Raw genomic sequence first — 16,786 nt, forward strand, 5'->3', positions numbered from 1 at the left:
TTTTCAGGTAATAAGTATGTATGTATGTGTGTATATGTATATATATATATATATACACACACACACACACACACACACACACACATACATACATACACATTTTTTTTTTTTTTTTTGGGGTCCGGTCCTGGGGCCTGAACTCTGGGCCTGGGTGCTGTCCCTCAGCTCTTCAGCTCAAGGCTAGCGTTCTACCGCTTGAGCCACAGCACCACTTCTGGCTTTTTTCTTTTTGCTTATGTGGTGCTGAGGAATTGAACCCAGGGCCTCAGGCATGCAAGGCAAGCGCTCTACCACTGAGCCACCTTCCCAGCCCCAATAAGTATATTTCTCTTTTTTTTTTTTGGTCGGTCATGGGGCTTGAACTCTGGGCTTGGGCGCTGGCCCTCAGCTCTTCAGCTCAAGGTGAGTGCTCTACCACTTGAGCTACAGTGCCACTTCCGGTTTTCTAGTGGTTTATTGGAGATAGGAGTCTCATGGTCTCTCCTGCCCGGGCTGGCTTTGAACTGCGATCCTCAGATCTCAGCCTTCTGAGTAGCTAGGATTACAGGCGTGAGCCACCAGCGCCCGGCCCAATAAGTATATTTCTTATTTTTGGATAGTGTCACCTCTTCCTTTGCTTTCCCCCAATATATTTAGTGTTTCTTAAGAACAAATGTTTTTTTTTTTTTGACAACTAGACATCTATCTGAAAAAAACTGAAGTTGAATCTGTTCTTATACTGTCTGTAAAAATTCACTACAAGTGAGTTGAAGATATAAATGAAAGAGGCAAAACAATAAATTCTTAGCAGAAAATCTGGAAGTAATTTTCATGACTTTTGATTAAGACACCAAAAGCCCAAATGACAAAAATAGATTTTTCCAGCTACATCAGAGCATGAGCTTTTGTGTTCAAAGGACAGTGTCACAGAAAATATTTGCTAGTCACATGTCATAAAAGTGACTTGCATCCATGATACTTATGTGTAACAACTCTTACAACTGAATAATCAACAATAAGAAAAATAATGCACTTTTAAAATTGGGCAATAGATCTGAATAAATATTTCTCAAAAAAGAAACATGCAAACATCTAATAAATAAGTTCTGTTTTTAAAATTGACCATAACTAGAGCACTTCCAGTAAACTTCAATGTGTATTTGCTATTCTGCATAACTGAGAAAAATATCCCATAGATAGTAAGAAATGTTTTTGCAGTGTTATAATATGCATGGATTTAAAAAACCTTTTTTAGGTTTAGAGGGAAATCATTTTCCTAAAAGTCTAGATACAGTAACACATCCTTATTGATGTGTTTATTTTGGTTGGTTGTGGGGTTTGAACTCTGGGCCTGGGTACTGTCTCTCAGCTCTTCAGCTCAAGGCTAGTGCTCTACCATTTAAGCCACAGTGCCACATCTGGTTTTCTGGTGGTTAATTGGAGATAAGAGTCTCATGGACTTTTCCTGCCCGGGATGGCTTTGAAGGGCAATCCTCAGATCTCAGCCTCCTTAGTAACTAGGATTACAGGGGTGAGCAACTGTCACTTGGCTATTTTTCATTTAAGTATATATTTCCAAAATATTTTTAAATTGTATTTTTTATTTAAGTAGATGTACAAAAAGTACAGTTATAAGTACAGTTTATAAGTTAATGCCTCTTGATCAATGTCATTTTTCATCATTCTCTCTAAAACTTATTCTTTTTGCAGCAAGCCTGTGGTTATGAGTTTACCAGCAAGCTACATCGGATGTATACAGATATGAGTGTCAGTGCTGATCTCAACAATAAGTTCAACAACTTTATCAAAAACCAAGACACAGTAATAGATTTGGGAATTAGTTTTCAAATATATGTTCTACAGGTATGAAGTGTTTCCTATGGACATTTACCATCAAACCTAGTGAGGCAAAGAAAGGACTGATAAGGGGACACCGGATTGCATTTGCTTCTGGGAGTGAGGTGGGGCTCCTTGGTTACCTGTTATCTTAATGGGAAGTTAAGCATGCCTAGGTAGTCCTGCTGTTGAGTTTTTTAAATCAACATTTCATAAATACTTGCTTTCAAGTTAGATGTTGCTCTATTTAAATTTTAACTTCTTTTTTTCTTCTAGGCTGGCGCTTGGCCTCTTACTCAAGCTCCTTCATCTACATTTGCAATTCCCCAGGAATTAGAAAAAAGTGTACAGATGGTAAGTTTGAAGGGAAAAAGACTCATAAACCATACAAGTGTTAGTAATTGGTTTTATATGGGTATGTGTGTTTGTTTATTGGGGTGCTTTCTTGGTTTGGTTGTGTTTTTTGGTACAGAGCTCATTCACTGAGTTAAGCGACAACCCAAGTAACTTCCCAAGTAACTTTGCATATTCTTTCATTTTCAATATTTTCCTCAAGGACTCCTATAATAGAAAGGCATATTACAAGTTACAATATGTTTGTTCCTTAATTCTTTGCACATGCTGTCAATGCTATAGTGCTAAGCTACATGTCCAGGCCTCTTCCTGAGCAGGAAGAATATACATTATTGTAGTGATTAATACTAAAACTAAAATATTGAGGGCGTGATAGAGTTCTTTGTCAAAGGGTATCTATTATTCTTAGTAAATCTTTTTCTAAGCAGTTTGCTTTTTTGTTGTTGTTTACTTTTTGTGTTACTAAGCTTTGACTCAGGGTTTCAGGCTTGATAGGCATGGAATCTATGAGTTGAGCTACATCCCAACCCTTTTGGCTGGTTATTCTTTTGGTTGTGGGTTTGTTATTTATTTGTTTTTCCCCTGTGCTGGTACTGGGACTTGATTCAAGGGCATGGTTATTATTCATTAGCTTTTTTTTTTTTTTTTGGTCAATCGTGGAGCTTGACCTCTGGGCCTGGGCACTGTCCCTGAGCTCTTCAGCTCAAGGCTAGCACTCTACCACTTTGGAGATAAGAGTCTTATGGAGTTTACTGCCTGGGATGGCTTTGAACTGTGCTCCTCAGATCTCAGCCTCCTGGTGCTTTATTTTTAGCCTTTTTGTTTGAGTCTGGTACTCTACGACTTGAGCTACAGCTCCACTTCTGGCTTTTTGGTGGCTAATTGGAGGTAAAAGTCTCACAGACTAGGCTGGGAAGGTGGATCAGTGGTAGAGCACTTGCCTTGCATGCCTGAGGCCCTGGGTTGGATTCCTCAGCACCACATAAACAAAAAGAAAAAAAAAAGCCATAAGTGGCGCTGTGGCTCAAGTGATAGGGCACTAGCCTTGAGCTGAAGAGCTGAGGGACCCAGGCCCAGAGTTCAGGCCCCACAACCGGACCCAAAACAAAAGTCTCACGGACTTAACTGTCTCACCTGGCTTCAAACCACAATCCTTAAATCTCAGCTGGGATTAGCCACCAGTGCCTAGTTTGTTACCCCTATGTCAGAACCTTTTTGTTTTCCCTGCCCTGGGACTTGAACTCAGTGGCTGGGCACTGTCCATGAGCTTATTTTACTCAAGTTGAGCACTCCATTTTCTGCCATTTGGTAGGTTATTGGAGATCAGAGTCACATGGACTTTCCTGCTTGGACTAGCTGTGGACTGCGATTCTCAGATCTCAGCCTCCTGAGTAGCTAGGATTACAGGTGTGAGCCACTAGTGCACAGCTCTGTTCACTTTATTTTTTACGCCAGTTCTGAGGCCTGAACTCAGAGCCTCTTGCCCTTGGCTTTCGTGTGTGTGTGTGTGTGTGTGTGTGTGTGTGTGTGTGTGTGTGTGTGTGTGTGTGTGTGTGTGTGTGTGTGTGTGTGTGTGTGTGTGTGTGTGTGTGTGTGTGTGTGTGTGTGTGTGTGTGTGTGTGTGTGTGTGTGTGTGTGTGTGTGTGTGTGTGTGTGTGTGTGTGTGTGTGTGTCATGGGGCTTGAAGTCAGGGCCTGGTGCTGTCCCTGAGCTCTTTTGTTGAAGGCTAGCGCTCTACCACAGTCCCCTTCTGGTTTCCTGCTGGTTTCCAGGCCTTTCTTGCCTGGGCTCGTTTTGAACCATGATTCTTAGATCTCAGCTTCTTGAGTAGCTGGGATTACAGATACGAGCCACCAGCATCCAACTGAATCTTGGCTTTCTTATTTATGTTTGACATGCTACCACTTGGATCACACCTCCAGTCCAGCATTTTGTTCATTAGTCGTAGATGGTGTCTCCAATTGACCTTTCTGCTTGGGCTTGCATTGAACCAAGATTTTTGTTGTTGTTGGCTGTGGGAACCAGGAGCTGTCCCTGAGCTCTTTTGCTCAAGGTAAACACTCTTACTTTTAGCTGAAGTAGTACTAGCCAAAGTGCCCCTTCTGGTTTTCTGGTGGTTAATTGGAGATAAGAGTCTCTTGGACTCTCTAGTCTGTGCTGGCTTTTGAACTTCAGTGCTCAGATCTCAGCCTCCTGAGTAGCTAGGATTATAAGCATGAGCCACCAGGGCCTGGCTTGAACTAGGATTCTCTGGGTCTCAGCCTCTCCTAAGTAGGATTACAGGCATTGGCAACCAACTCCTAATTTAGCTTATTTTTTTTTCTGGATTTAAAAAAAATAATATTCAGATTAAGTGATCACATAAATTTCACAATATTGTAGGATAGTGATACTTAAAGTCACAAACACATTTTAACCTTCACAAGGCAAATTGTCATTATCTTGGTCTATAAAGTTCTATAAACTTTGACAATACAACTTATTTCTTTCCTTTTGGGTGATATGTACATTTCTTTCCTTTTGCTTAGTGTTAGCTGTTCCCTCTTTCCCTCTCATTCCTTCCCCTTATTTATTTTAAAATGAGAAATTTAGCCAACTTGTATTTCTCTCTAATAAAATTTGATAATGAGATTACTGAATGCTAGAGCAAAGGCTTACAACTTGGAATTATCAGATAAGTCATCAATAATCCCATTTGGAGCTGTGTTGAAACCAATAGGACCTGGGGCAAGGCAGTAAAAGAGACTGGACTAGGGGCCCTGTAGCCTTCAGCCAACTTCAGATCCCAGTGTTCTACTAACCAAAGTTTTTATTGCATTTCAAATAGGGAAGTATGTGCAAAAAGTAAGGTATAAGCATCAACAAGTGACAACATTTTAAAGATACAGTTACTCATTTTTAAACTTTTATTTTGCTTTTATCACCCAATTAAATTTCAGGGGTTATTGATAAAATTTTAAATGTAAAATTCTGAATTGTAAATTAGGACAATTGGATTTTATTGCTACTCTAGGGTTATTAGTCAAAGAGACTTCTAGGACCCTCTGATTGGCTTGTTTGCTTAAGAACCATGCAAAACATCTTAAATATCCCAGGTGCCAGTCATCGCCCATTAATCACGCAAAGGGTTTGGTGGATGTGCTGGTGGAGGATGCTATGCCAGTGGAAGGTAGAGATACTCAACTACTGAACTTCCCAGAACAAGCTAAGCTTGGACTAATCTGCTGAGGGTGGCTGAGCCTCCTGATTAGACCTGTAAGCTTGGGATGTAAGGACGATACATGGCATAGCTGCTAGGTCAAGTGTTGTTTTATTTAAACTTCTTAAAAATACAAAAGGTAAAATTTGAGAGAGAAAGCTTTAGTAGGTATGTTTGAACACCATGCTAAAACTATATCCTGTCTCTGAACTATGATGTGATAGTTTTTTCTTTTTGTTTTCAATTTTATAAAGAAATCTTGAGGGTTTTTTGTTTTTTGGTTTTTTGTTTTGCTTTTTTCTTTGCTAGTCCTGAGGCTTGAACTCAATGCCTGGGCATTGTCCCTGAACTTTTTTTGCTCAAGGCTAGTGCTCTGCCACTTCTTGGGAGTCTTAGGGACTTTTCTGTGTAGGCTGACTTTGAACCACAATCCTCAGATCCTAGCCTACTGAGTAGCTAGGCTTATAGGCATGAGCCACAGGTACTTGGCAGCAATGTAGTTTTTATAAAAAGTCTTTTTTTACTTTTTATTTTCCTACATATACTACTGTATACTGGCTCTTTTTTTTAGGGTGAAGGAGAACAGTGGTGATGGGGCCCTGTGCTATCTCCTTAAAAACTGTGAACTGTGTCCTATTAAGACTTCATCCTGCCTGACTGGAGGTATGGCTCTAGTGGTAGAGCACCTTGCTAGAAAGTGTGAGGCCTTGAGTTCATTCTCTGGTTCCTCCAAATGAAACTTCTGTTGCATACCCACACATTCAACCCAGAGAAGCTTTTAAAATGTTACAACTACATTAAGGAATGTTAAATTTAATTATTCATGAGAACAGCAACAAACGAGTATCCCCCCAAAAAAGTACTCTGAACTCCAAGGCTTTTTAAAAAAAAAATTACTAAATCATAGGCAGCCACATATAATAATCAACTTGTCACTTTGGCAAAGGGTAAGGGATGAGCAATGAAGATATGGTTTATATTTTCATGCCAAATGTATAGTTTTGTTTTTAGTCAGGAAGTAGGATTTATAAAGCCAAATTAACATCAAATGATGTCATACTGAATTTATACAATAAAATTAGATTTGTAAATGTTGTGGTATTATGGAAAAACTACAAGGTCTGATGAAAAAAGCTAGGATAAATCACTGACATGCAGTTGCCATTTCCCACAAAACAAAAATAATTCAGGAAGATAAATTACCTACAGTGTGTCTGTTTGCTTTTGGGTGCCAAGTTACCCTGCCTTTTTTTTTTTTTTTGTCTTGAGCGGCCACTAGTATTCTGGGCTCCCAGGAACCTTTGGTCTAAGCCTTCAGATTTACTGGGGACTATAAGTACACACCAGCACATTTGGCCACTCTTAGCATGTTTGTAATTGATTTCAATGTGTATGTACAAATAAGGACCTCTATAATCAAGGCACTCCTATCCCAGGCATAGAGCGTTAATGTGATTTTGTGAAGATTGCTGGTTGTTTTAAAACTGTGTGCCAGTACATTCAAGAAAATTTGGGAAGCCAGGCACCGATGGCTCATGCCTGTAATCCTAGCTACTCAGGAGGCTGAGATCTGAGGATCGAGGTTCAAAGCCAGACCAGGCAGGAAAGTCTGTGAAACTCTTATCTCCAATAAACCACCAGAAAAACGGAAGTGGCGCTGTAGCTCAAGTGGTAAAGTGCTAGCCTTGAGCTGAAGAGCTGAGGGACAGAGCTCAAAGAGTTCAAAGCCCATGACCGACAAAGAAAAAAAAGAAAAAGAAAAAAAAAAAGAAAATTTGGCATAATACTCCTTATGATCTTGGTCAGGGACTACAGACATTTTCTTACCTGTAAGTTGACAAGGTATAGTAAATGGAGGTGTCATGAACATACCTTTGCAGTATGCTGATAACTAGGTAAGTTATATACAAGCTGAACACAATTTTCTTTTCTTTCTTTTTTTTGCAGTTTGAATTATTTTATAGCCAGCATTTCAGTGGAAGGAAACTTACATGGTTACATTATCTCTGTACAGGTAAAATGCATTTAATTATAGTTGATTTGATGAAATTTATACTTGTGTTTATTTCCTATAGCCTAATTATAATTATAGTCTTTTCTTCTCCATCTGCCTTTACCATAGAAGCAATAAGTAATGACATTCAGTTACAGCATTTTTCTTCAGTGTATTTTAAACTGTGCTGCTTTTTATTTGGTCGGTTGTGGGGCTTGAACCCAGGGCCTAGGTGCTGTCCCTAAGCCTCTTTATGCTCACAGCTACCACTCTGCAATTTGAGCCACATCACCACTTCAGTTTTTGAGTCTCAGAGGGAATTATTATTATTATTATTAATTTTTTTTTTTTTTGTAATCGTGGGGCTTGAACTACCAGTGCCCTGCACAAACCACTCTTTATTGACGTTAAAAATTTATTTGGGCCAGGCACCAGTGGCTCATGCCTGTAATTCTAGCTACTCAGGAAGCTGAGATTTGAGGATCATGGTTGAAAGCCAGCTGGGGCAGGAAAGTCCCTGAGACTCTTATCTCCAATAAACCACCAGAAAACCGAAAGTGGTGCTGTGGCTCAAGCAGTAGAGCACTCGCCTTGAGCTGAAGAGCCCAGGGACAGTGCCCAGGCCCAGAGTTCAAGCCACACAAAAATTATTTGGAAGTAGAGACTTAATGGGTCACATACTCCTACAAGCCAAGTGTCTAAATAGTCTGTGTATCTTCGGAAGTTTGAACAACTATTATTGTATCATAGAGAGACAAAGCCATTGGGATTTTGTCATACTATAATGAACTGCAGTAGTAAATACTTTTTTCCAAGGAAGTTCCAACTTCACAAGTTTCCAATTTGAGAAACCCTAGTCATATTCTGGTAACTTATTTATTTAATTTTTCTGCAGTAGTAGGTCCATGTTTTGACAGTAGATTTAACACTCCCCTCCCCCCCTGCTTTTTTTTTTTTTTTATCGGTCGTGGGCCTGAACTCTGGGCCTGGGCGCTGTCCCTCAGCTCTTCAGCTCAAGGCTAGCGCTCTACCACTTGAGTCACAGTGCCACTTCCGGCTTTTTCTGCTTATGTGGTGCTGAGGAATCGAACCCAGGGCCTCATGCATGTAAGACAAGCACTCTACCACTGAGCCACCTTCCCAGCCCCTCCTTTTTTTTTTTTTTTTCTGTGCTGATTCTCAGGCTTAAAAATCAGAGGCTAGGTGCTGTCCCTGAGCTTTTGTGCTCAAGGCTAGCCCCCCCCTTTTTTTTTTTTTGTCAGTCGTGGGGCTTGAACTCTGGAATCGGGCGCTGTCCCTCAGCTCTTCAGCTCAAGGCGAGAGCTCTAGCACTTGAGCTACAGCGCCACTTCTGGTTTTCTGGTGGTTTATTGGAGATAGGAGTCTCACGGTCTTTCCTGCCCGGGCTGGCTTTGAACTGAGATCCCCAGATCTCAGCCACCTGAGTAGCTAGGATTACAGGCGTGAGCCACTAGCACCCGGTAAGGCTAGCGCTTTACCACTTGAGCTACATATCCACTTCCAGCTTTTTGCTGCTTAATTGGAGATAAGAGGGTCACAGATTTTCCTACATGGTCTGGCTTTGAACCTTGATCCTCAGATTTCAATCTCCTGAGTAGCTAGGAGGTGCCCAACTATTCTTTGCCAAACTTCAAAAAGTACAGCTAAGATTACTTGTAATCTTCTTGCCTTAGCTTCCCAAGTGTTGGGAATACAAGTAAGTGGGGTAGGGAACAGTGGGTGGGAGGATGGCAAGCTGGCAAGCTAGAGAAGCTTAGTGAGAATTCGGTGTTTTGTTGAATTTAATTTGCTTGTATGTTTCCTATCTATCTTTTTTTTTTTTTGGTCTGGTCGTGGGGCCTGAACTCTGGGCCTGGGCACTGTCCCTCAGCTCTTCAGCTCAAGGCTAGCGCTCTACCACTTGAGCCACAGCGCCACTTCGGCTTTTTACTTTTTGCTTATGTGGTGCTGAGGAATCGAACCCAGGGCTCATGCATGCAAGGCAAGCGCTCTACCACTGAGCTACCTTCCCAGCCCCCTGAGTATCTATCTTGTAGAATTAAACTCTGATTATTCTTATTACTTCAACAATAATTACTATGTCTCCTAAAGTAAATATGAGAGGCTCAACTTTTGATGCTTAAGTAATTGTATATAGCACGAAGGAATTTATGTATATAGTTTTAGCTCATTGCTTACTAGGTTTGTAACCTTGAGTAAATCACTTCTGTGTCTGGTTCCTCATATAATCATTTACCAACAGAACATTTTCAGTGTCTCACGAAATTCTTGTCTCACTAAACTCTTTGTCTCTGAAGAAGATAGAAAAGTAAGTAGTAATAGTACAATGTTTTATTGTTGTATATGATAAGAGGCAGGCCTAACTTGGTCCAGGGTCACACAGAATGGTGGTGGCAAACAGTACCAAGGAGGATCCCAGGCACTGTTGGTTCATACCTGTAATCGTACTCAGGAGGCTGAGATGTGAGGATCAGCGTTCAAAGTGTCCTGGACAGTAAAGTCCAGAGGACTTTTATCTCCAATTATCCACTGAAAAGGCTGGAAATGGAGATTTGGATCAAGTGGTAGAGCATTATCCTTGAGCACAAAAGCTCAAGGACAGTGCCCAGATCCTGAGTTCAAGCCCCAGGACCAGCACAAAAACAATAACAAAAAAAATCCAAAAAGAAATAGTACCAAGAAGGAAAGGCTTCTTGGTAGATAACTTCTAAACCATTTACCAGAACCAACAGGACTGATGACAGGGAAGGAGAGCTTGGACTATGTATTAGTAATGAGTGGAAGCCTTTTCAGAAATGAGCAATCTAGGGGCTGGGAAGGTGGCTCAGTGGTAGAGCGCTTGCCTTGCATGCCTGAGGCCCTGGGTTCAATTCCTTAGCACCACATAAGCAAAAAGAAAAAAGCCAGAAGTGGCAGTGTGGCTCAAGTGGTAAAGCTGGCCTTGAGCTGAAGAGCTGAGGGATAGCGCCCAGGCCCAGAGTTCAGGCCCCATGACCAGACCCCCCCCCCCCCAAAAAAAAAAAAAAAAAGAGCAATCTACAATATCAGAGGAGCAGATAGGGAGAGAAGACCTGGAAATTCCACCAGATTATGACTAGGCACTTTGGTCAGAATTACTCTTAGAGAACAACTTGGTGGGCAGATACAGATACCTGTTAAAGAGATCTTTCCGGACAATAGAGCAGAAACCCCCCTTGCCACAGTACTCAGGCACATTACTTTGAAAAGCCCAAGTTAAGTTGTTTTGTAGAGTACTCATTGCTTGGATTAATACTTTTATATTTGTGATGCCTTTGTTTTCTTTTTCCTGTGCATTCTGTGAAGTATGTAGGTCCCAGGATTTGATTATATTTATATTCAGAGTTAGTGTTACTGGCAGTAATACTTCCTAGTGCTTGCTTGGGAGTCGGTAGTTCATGTCTGTAATCCTAGTTACTCAGGAGGCAGAGATCTGCAGGATCTCTGGGCAGAAAAGTTTGCCAGACTCCATTTCCAAAATAATGAGCAAAAAAGCAGGGATGAAGGCTTAAATTAGTGGTAGAGCACCAGCCTACTAAGTATGAGGCCCTAAGTTCAAACCCTATATCAAGCCCCCCAACTCAAAAAAAAAAAAAGACTACTTCTGAATACTTTGTAGTGCTTTTCTGTTTTGTTGTTTTTTTTTTTTTTGGGTCCAGTCGTGGGCCTGAACTCTGGGCCTGGGCGCTGTCCCTCAGCTCTTCAGCTCAAGGCTAGCACTCTACCATTTGAGCCACAGTGCCACTTCTGGCTTTTTTCTTTTTGCTTATGTGGTGCTGAGGAATCGAACCCAGGGCCTCATGCATGCAAGGCAAGCACTCCACCACTGAGCCACCTTCCCAGCCCTTTGTAGTGCTTTTTTATACTTTATTGCATTGTCTATATTGGCATGTAAACACAGATTCTTTAACCATGAGACATGGTGAATATGACCATGAATGTAAGGTGCTTACCACCAGATACCTGCATTTTATTGTATTTTTTTTATTTTTTGGTCCATTGTGAGGCTTGAACTCTGGGCTTGGGTGCCGTCCTTGCACTCTTCAGCTCAAGGCGAGCGCCCTACTGCTTGAGCTACAGCACCGCTTCCAGTATTTGAGTGGCTTATTGGAGATAAGAGTTTCATGGACTTTCCTGCCCAGGCTGGCTTTGAACCGTGATCCTCAGATCTCAGCTTCCTGAGTAGGTAGGATTATAGGCGTGAGCCACCGGAGTCTGGCTGATACCTGCATTTTAAAAAGTCCTCTTTCCTTGTTTCAGTTAGGGAATCTGAGTCAGACATCACATATAAATACCCTGTTCCAGGCTGGGAAGGTAGCTCAGTGGTAGAGCGCTTGCCTTGCATGCCTGAGGCCCTGAGTTCGATTCCTCAGCACCACATAAGCAAAAAGTAAAAAGCCGGAAGTGGTGCTGTGGCTCAAGTGGTAGAGCGCTCGCCTTGAGCTGAAGAGCTGAGGGACAGCGCCCAGGCCCAGAGTTCAGGCCCCATGACTGGACAAAAAATAAATAAATAAATAAATAAATAAATAAATAAATAAATAAATAAATAAATAAATAAATAAATACCCTGTTCCAGGAACAGGCTTACCTAATATATCCTTGACTAGCTCAGGTGTTTTGCTACTGGTTGGGAATGGCAATATCTATCATTGCTTAAACGTTATTTAGGTGACAGATAATCTGTAAGGAAGCTCTGTAAGAGCAGGGAGATGACATGAGGAGTGCCTTGAAACTTGCAAAAATTAGACTAGTTATTTGCATCTTGAACTGTGTACCTGTGCACATGTGTACTTGTATTAGGACTTGTCTCATATGGACATTTTATGCTCATGGCTGGCTCACTACCACTTGAGCCACACTTCTACTTCCAGCTTTTTACTGGGTAGTTGGAGATACAAGTTTCATGGATTTGTCTGCTCTGCCCTATCTTTTTTTTTTTTTTTTGCCAGTCCTGGGGCTTGAGCTCAGGTCTAGGTACTACCCCCAAGCCTCTTTGTGCTCAAGCCTAGCACTCTACTGCTTGAGCCACAGCACCACTTCTGGCTTTTTTGTGGGTAATTTTATTGAGATAATAGTTTCATGGATTTTCCTGCCTGGGCTGACTTGGAACCATGACCCACATATTTCAGTCCCCTGAATAGCTAGGATTACAAGTGTGAGGCAACAGTGCACAGCTGTCTGCTGTGTAGGAGGTTCAATTGAGCATGTGAATGTATGAGTATAATACATCTTGATCAATGTCACCCCCTCCTTGTTCTCCAGCATCTCCTATTTTTCTTTTCATGTCTTTTGTCATAGCAAGTTAAGTTAGCGCTCTTGTCATTTCCATTTTGTGTTTCCCAGGCAGTATTTAAGTGACTCATTCAGGCTGGGGGTTTCCTAGCTGTGTGCTGATGGGAGCGGGAGGAGCTCCCATTTCTGATCCATGAAAATTTATTGAAAAACAGTATGAAAAGACACAGTACCTATTTAAGGACTGTAGAATGAACTTAATGCTAGACAAATGTCACTTTGGTCTGTTGTTGCATCATGACCTAACACTGGGTTCTGTGGGGAAGAAAACTCATTTCTGTGCCTAATGCATAGTAGTGTATTTCTCTGGTGCACCCTGCTACGGGTGCTCTGGAGGCACCTGGGCACTTGATGCTTAGTTAGACTTCTTTCCTACATGTGACTGAGTAGGTGTTAACAGAAATGTTAAAATGCAATCTGTATGTCTTGCTTCTTACCACATTTTCCAAACTTGTAATGATAATTTTTTTTTTTTTTGGTCCAGTTGTGGGGCCTGAACTCTGGGCCTGGGCACTGTCCCTCAGCTCTTCAGCTCAAGGCTAGCGCTCTACCACTGAGCCACCTTTCCAGCCCCCTTTAATGATAATTTTTATGTACACTATTGGAGTTGGATATTCTAGTTCATATGTTAAACCCTCTATCATTTCAGAAATTGAAAATGTCTCTTAAGTGTTCCAATCCAGATCATTCTGAAAAATGTTTCTAAGCATCACTTTCATGAAAGCTTAGATATAAATGATAATATTAATAAAGTGAATGTAGGAATCTGTACGATAATACTGTTAATGAATTAACTTATATTCTTTGAGACTTTTAATTATGTGATGAATAAACTTGGAAGTGTTGAGTCAGCATTACTAATTATTTCAGAGCTGTATGTGGCCTCTGGGAGTCATTTCATATAAAATACAGCTTCTTCTTCTTTTTTTTTTTTTTTTTTTGGTCTGGTCGTGGGGCCTGAACTCTGGGCCTGGGCTCTGTCCCTCAGCTCTTCAGCTCAAGGCTAGTGCTCTACCACTTGAGCCACAGCGCCACTTCTGGCTTTTTTTTTCTTTTTGTTTATGTGGTGCTGAGAAATCAAACACAGGGCCTCATGCATGCAAGGCAAGTACTCTACCACTGAGCCACCTTCCCAGCCCTAAAATACAGCTTCTTTGAGTTAAAATGAAGAGTTTAAAAATCAAATCTTGCCAGGCGCTGGTGGCTCATGCCTGTAGTCCTATCTACTTAGGAGGCTGAGATCTGAGGATCATGGTTCAAAGCCAGCCTGGGCAAGAAAGTCTGTGAGATTCTTTATCTCTAACCACTAGAAAACTGGAAGTGGCGTTTTGGCTCAAGCGGTAGAGTGCTTACCTTGAGCTGAATAGCTGAGGAATAGTGCCCAGGCCCAGAGTTCAAGCCTCATGACCGACCAAATCTCATGCTGGTTTAATTTATATTCTATTAAATAGTCCAGTGACACAGGCTCTGTGTATATATTTGTGAGTGTGCACGTGCACGTGCATGTGTTGTAATCAATAACCACAACTTCACCCTTTAGGAAGTTGATTTTTTTTTTTAATGCTGGTCCTGGGACTTGAACTTTGGGCCTGGGCACTATTGCTGAGCTGCTTTTGCTTAAGGCTAGCTAGCACTCTACCATTTGAGCCACAGCTCCACTTTGGATTTTTGGTGGTTAATTGAAGATAAGAGATCCACTAGCTTTCCTGCCTGGGCTGGCTTTAAACTTTGATCCTCAGATCTCAGTCTCCTGAGTAGGATTACAGGTGTGAGTCATTGGAACCCAGTTCTTTGATCTTTTTAGTGTTTTAGAAGGTGTACATATTTGTGATCCTGTTTGCTACAAGTTTTCCATGTGGTAAGGTCATGCAGCTGTCTCCGTGGGAAGCTGCACATTAATGGAATACCTAAAACCTGCTGATTTTCCTGCTCCCAGGGTAGTTTAAAATCTAGAATATTTTTGTAATACTGGACAAAAGAATGGGTCCACCTATTTGTCTCTCCTTCCTGTTTACCTCTAAAGTTGGAGATGAGAAAATTACATATGATGACATACCATTGTTAAATTTTGGCAGAATTATAGCTTAGACAGTGCCCCAGAAGCATTTTCCAGTGTACACCTCCCATATGCTTGAGCTTTGTTCAGATCCAACCAGGTAGAAAAAGGGCTGGTTATAAGGCATTACTATTGACAAAGGATCATCTCCCTTGTCTGTCTTCTACCTTGTTTAGCATTGTTCCTGCCTAAAACTTATTAGTGTAACTTTCTTTTTAGGGTTTATACATTGTTTCAGCCCACTGGCAAAGATAGGATAGGTTAACTGTTTTACTGTATACTCAAAACTAGTAACATTCCTACATCCTGCAATCCAAAACACCATGGAATAATCCTTCTCTTGTTCAGAAAAACATGCTGAAATAACATGTAATTTTGAAATATTTCTTTGAATAGATGGCTTACTGTCTTAATTTTTATTTAAATTGTAGGTGAAGTTAAAATGAACTATTTGGGCAAACCATATGTTGCCATGGTTACAACATACCAAATGGCAGTTCTTCTTGCCTTTAACAACAGTGAAACTGTCAGCTATAAAGAGCTTCAAGACAGCACACAGATGAATGAAAAGGAGCTGACCAAAACAATCAAATCATTACTAGATGTGAAAATGATTAACCATGACTCAGAAAAGGTATGTGGCAGTTTTCCCAAGGAATTTTAAGCATCAATAGAAAAACTTTTTCATGGAATCTTTGTAGTAAAAACAAAAACGGGGGGGGGGGGGTAATTTGTCCTTTTTTTTTTTTTTTGGTCGGTCTTGAGGCCTGAACTCTGGGCCTGGGCACTATCCCTCAGCTCTTCAGCTCAAGGTTAGTGCTCTACCACTTGAGCCACAGCGCCACTTACTTCTGGCTTTTTCTGCTTATGTGGTGCTGAGGAGTTGAACCCAGGGCTCATGCATGCAAGGCAAGCACTCTCCCACTGAGCCACCTTCCCAACCTTGTCCTTTGTGCTTTGGAAGGTGTGTGAATCAGCTATAGTTCTACCAGCTGGAGCTTCTGGAGTCAAAGAGAGCACTGCCTAAGTGCCTCTACTGGTTTCATTTATTTGTCCTACACTGGGATAGCTGACTGAAAACTTGTAAAAGGGTCACCACCTAAAGATTCTGGGATTTTAAACTAGCCTCTCCCTCCACCCCCTGTTGTTTCCTCCATGTATTTAGTTGTTTAATAAGGTCCACATGTGCACATATTTTTCACGTGGGGCTCCATGCCAGATACTCTCAAGAACTTTAATGTTTGGTGGTAGTTAATCACCATGTATTTTTAATAGCCTTCATAAGTATAACAAGCCAATTTTGTATTTCTTCTTTTCTTTGTGACTCTTTTTCTAGCAACAAGTTGTTGCTGTATGTCTCACTGCTAAATGATTTAAAAAACAAATGTGGGATGGATAATTTCAGATTATTGTACTCATAAGAAAAGATAATCCTTTTCTGGTTCATAAGCGTGATGATTGGGTTCTCACGCGCTTGTGTGATATGTGCCTCCCTCTGAACCTTGTTATGATGTGGGCACATTACCCGTCTGACGTAAAGGTCCGGTCGTGGCGCCTGAACTCTGGGCCTGGGTGCTGTCCCCCAGCTCTTCAGCTCAAGGCTAGCGCTCTACCACTTGAGCCACAGCGCCACTTCCAGCTTTTTCTTTCCTGCTTCTGTGGTGCTGAGGAATTGAACCCAGGGCCTCATACATGCAAGGCAAGCGCTCTACCACTGAACCACCTTCCCAGCCCAAGAAAAGATTCTTATAAGTGATGTTTCATTTAAATTTTTTTTTTTTGTAGTGAAGATAATATGGGAGTTTACTTGGAAAGGAATAGGCTTTGAGTAGACAAAGTAGGTCATTTTAGGGAGAGAATAACCATTTCCCTTTTTTAAAATTTTATTTATTTATTTATTTTTGGGTGCTGATCTTGGGTCTTGAACTCAGGTGCCTAGGCACTGTCCCTGAGTTTCTTTTGCTCAAAGCTAGTGCTCTACCACTTGAGCCACAGTTTCACTTCTGTTTTTTTTGGTGCTTAATTGGAATTATCATGC

General features: G+C 41.2%; 1 protein-coding gene and 1 non-coding gene across 5 annotated transcripts in view; both read left to right on the top strand.

The window, feature by feature from the left end:
* Cul2 (cullin 2) overlaps positions 1 to 16,786 on the top strand; it is a 120,608-nt gene that overhangs the window by 66,652 nt on the left and 37,170 nt on the right. For all 4 annotated transcript variants that reach the window (XM_069990652.1, XM_069990654.1, XM_069990651.1 and 1 more), the window contains exons 15-18: positions 1,690 to 1,842; positions 2,092 to 2,169; positions 7,316 to 7,382; positions 15,180 to 15,382. In XM_069990652.1, coding sequence (XP_069846753.1) covers positions 1,690 to 1,842; positions 2,092 to 2,169; positions 7,316 to 7,382; positions 15,180 to 15,382 — 501 coding nt within the window. The remainder of the gene's footprint in view (positions 1 to 1,689; positions 1,843 to 2,091; positions 2,170 to 7,315; positions 7,383 to 15,179; positions 15,383 to 16,786) is intronic.
* On the top strand, positions 16,179 to 16,283 carry LOC138806400 (small nucleolar RNA U13). Its single transcript, XR_011365844.1, has one exon. It is a non-coding gene; the product is annotated as a small nucleolar RNA U13 (small nucleolar RNA).

The sequence above is a fragment of the Dipodomys merriami genome, unplaced genomic scaffold (genome assembly GCF_024711535.1).
Source record: "Dipodomys merriami isolate MVZ:Mamm:240054 unplaced genomic scaffold, mDipMer1.0.p SCAF_4, whole genome shotgun sequence".
In the NCBI taxonomy this organism is placed as follows: domain Eukaryota; kingdom Metazoa; phylum Chordata; class Mammalia; order Rodentia; family Heteromyidae; genus Dipodomys; species Dipodomys merriami.